The 1,289-nt window shown below is 62.3% G+C and overlaps 1 protein-coding gene across 2 annotated transcripts in view; it reads left to right on the top strand.

Moving 5' to 3' along the window:
- The first annotated feature begins 121 nt into the window (after positions 1–121).
- The window catches only part of Smim44 (small integral membrane protein 44), a 2,787-nt gene continuing 1,619 nt past the window's right edge, over positions 122–1,289 (top strand). The window contains exons 1-2 of one of the 2 annotated variants that reach the window (XM_050133664.1): positions 122–637; positions 884–1,129. In XM_050133664.1, the coding sequence (XP_049989621.1) occupies positions 934–1,129 (196 nt within the window). In that variant the 5' untranslated portion in view covers positions 122–637; positions 884–933. Of the gene's footprint in view, positions 1,130–1,289 lie in introns of both variants that reach the window. The other variant, XM_050133663.1, reaches the window with a different exon arrangement.

Below are 1,289 nucleotides of genomic sequence, written 5' to 3'. Positions count from 1 at the left end.
ATGGTTGTGAGCCACCATGTGGTTGCTGGGAATTGAACTCAGGACCTTTGGAAGAGCAGGCAATGCTCTTAACCGCTGATCCATCTCTCCAGCCCGCAACTTTTTTTTTTTTTGAGTCGGAGTGCAATGAGGCAATGAGCTGGAATTCATGGCAATCCTCCTGCCTCAGTCTCCTGGATGCCAGGATCACAGATTGTGGCCCTGACTCCAGTCCTCACATCACAGAGGCTGCCAGCTAGTTCTCCACCTCATTGGTCACTCAGCCTGGACTCCTCAAGCCATCCTGCCCACGGGCGGCCTCCTCGAGACCAAGTCTACAAGATGTCCCTCCTCCTGGGGGCACCACCCTCACATGGCCCCTCCTCACCCCTCAAACCCCTGGCTGCGCTCCTCACAGGTCCCTCCAGTCTTCCGCTGGGGGTGGAGAGGCATGAAGCTCATCTACATACCACAAAACCCTGCATCTTGTGTCCCTCACAGCCAGTTTGTGGGATTTTATAGGATGACTCACCCCTTGAAGCTGGAGGGTGACACATGGGGTAACATTAACCCCTCGTCCCAGGGAAATGCCTGCTATCAGAGCCTGGGACAGCCACAGCGTGTGCAGCGACTCTTCAGAACTCGGATCTGAACCCAGGTCTCTGTCACATGCTGACCCCCTAGGCTCCCACCCTACATCTGTCCTCCCTACCGTGGCCACCAGAGGGCGCGCATGAGAGTACACTGCCCGCTGCCACCCAGGGTCCCCCGGAGACCCTGTCCCTCTGCCCCACGGCTGCCCCGGGCTTTTGCACTGTTCTCGCGTGGGCGGATCGGCGTCACAGTCATGACAGCCATCGAGGGAGGGCACCCACAGATATAGCAGCCGTCCTAATCCTTGCAGCTCATCCCCTAATCGCCTGCGTCGGGCTCCGGTGGAGGGTGTTGCCAGCCATGGCGGGGTCGGCGAGCGAGGCACGGGCCTGGAGCCCGGCCCCGGCCATGTACGAAGAGTACCGGCCGCCTCCGCTGGACGCCATCCGCCTGCCTCGCTACGCCCTGTACCTGCTGATGGCCGCCGTCCTAGTGGTAGCCGTGGCCTACGCCATCGTGGGCCACCTCATCAAAGACCTCGCTCATGACTTGGCGGGTGAGCCAGGCTACCCTCCGCGAATCCAGCCTGGGCGGGGTCGCAGATGGTGTGGGTCTGCCAGGGTGGGAAGGGGCAGGACCGGGCCAGAAAGGGGCGGGGCCCGGGAGGGAGGGGCGGAGCTGAGCCTGGGGTGGGCGGGACTGAGCCAGGGGGGGGG

The sequence above is a fragment of the Alexandromys fortis genome, unplaced genomic scaffold, assembly GCF_014885135.2.
Source record: "Alexandromys fortis isolate MF-2015 unplaced genomic scaffold, M_Fortis_MF-2015_v1.1 scaffold_1145, whole genome shotgun sequence".
NCBI lineage: Eukaryota > Metazoa > Chordata > Mammalia > Rodentia > Cricetidae > Alexandromys > Alexandromys fortis.
This window is presented reverse-complemented; position numbering and strand designations above follow the sequence as displayed.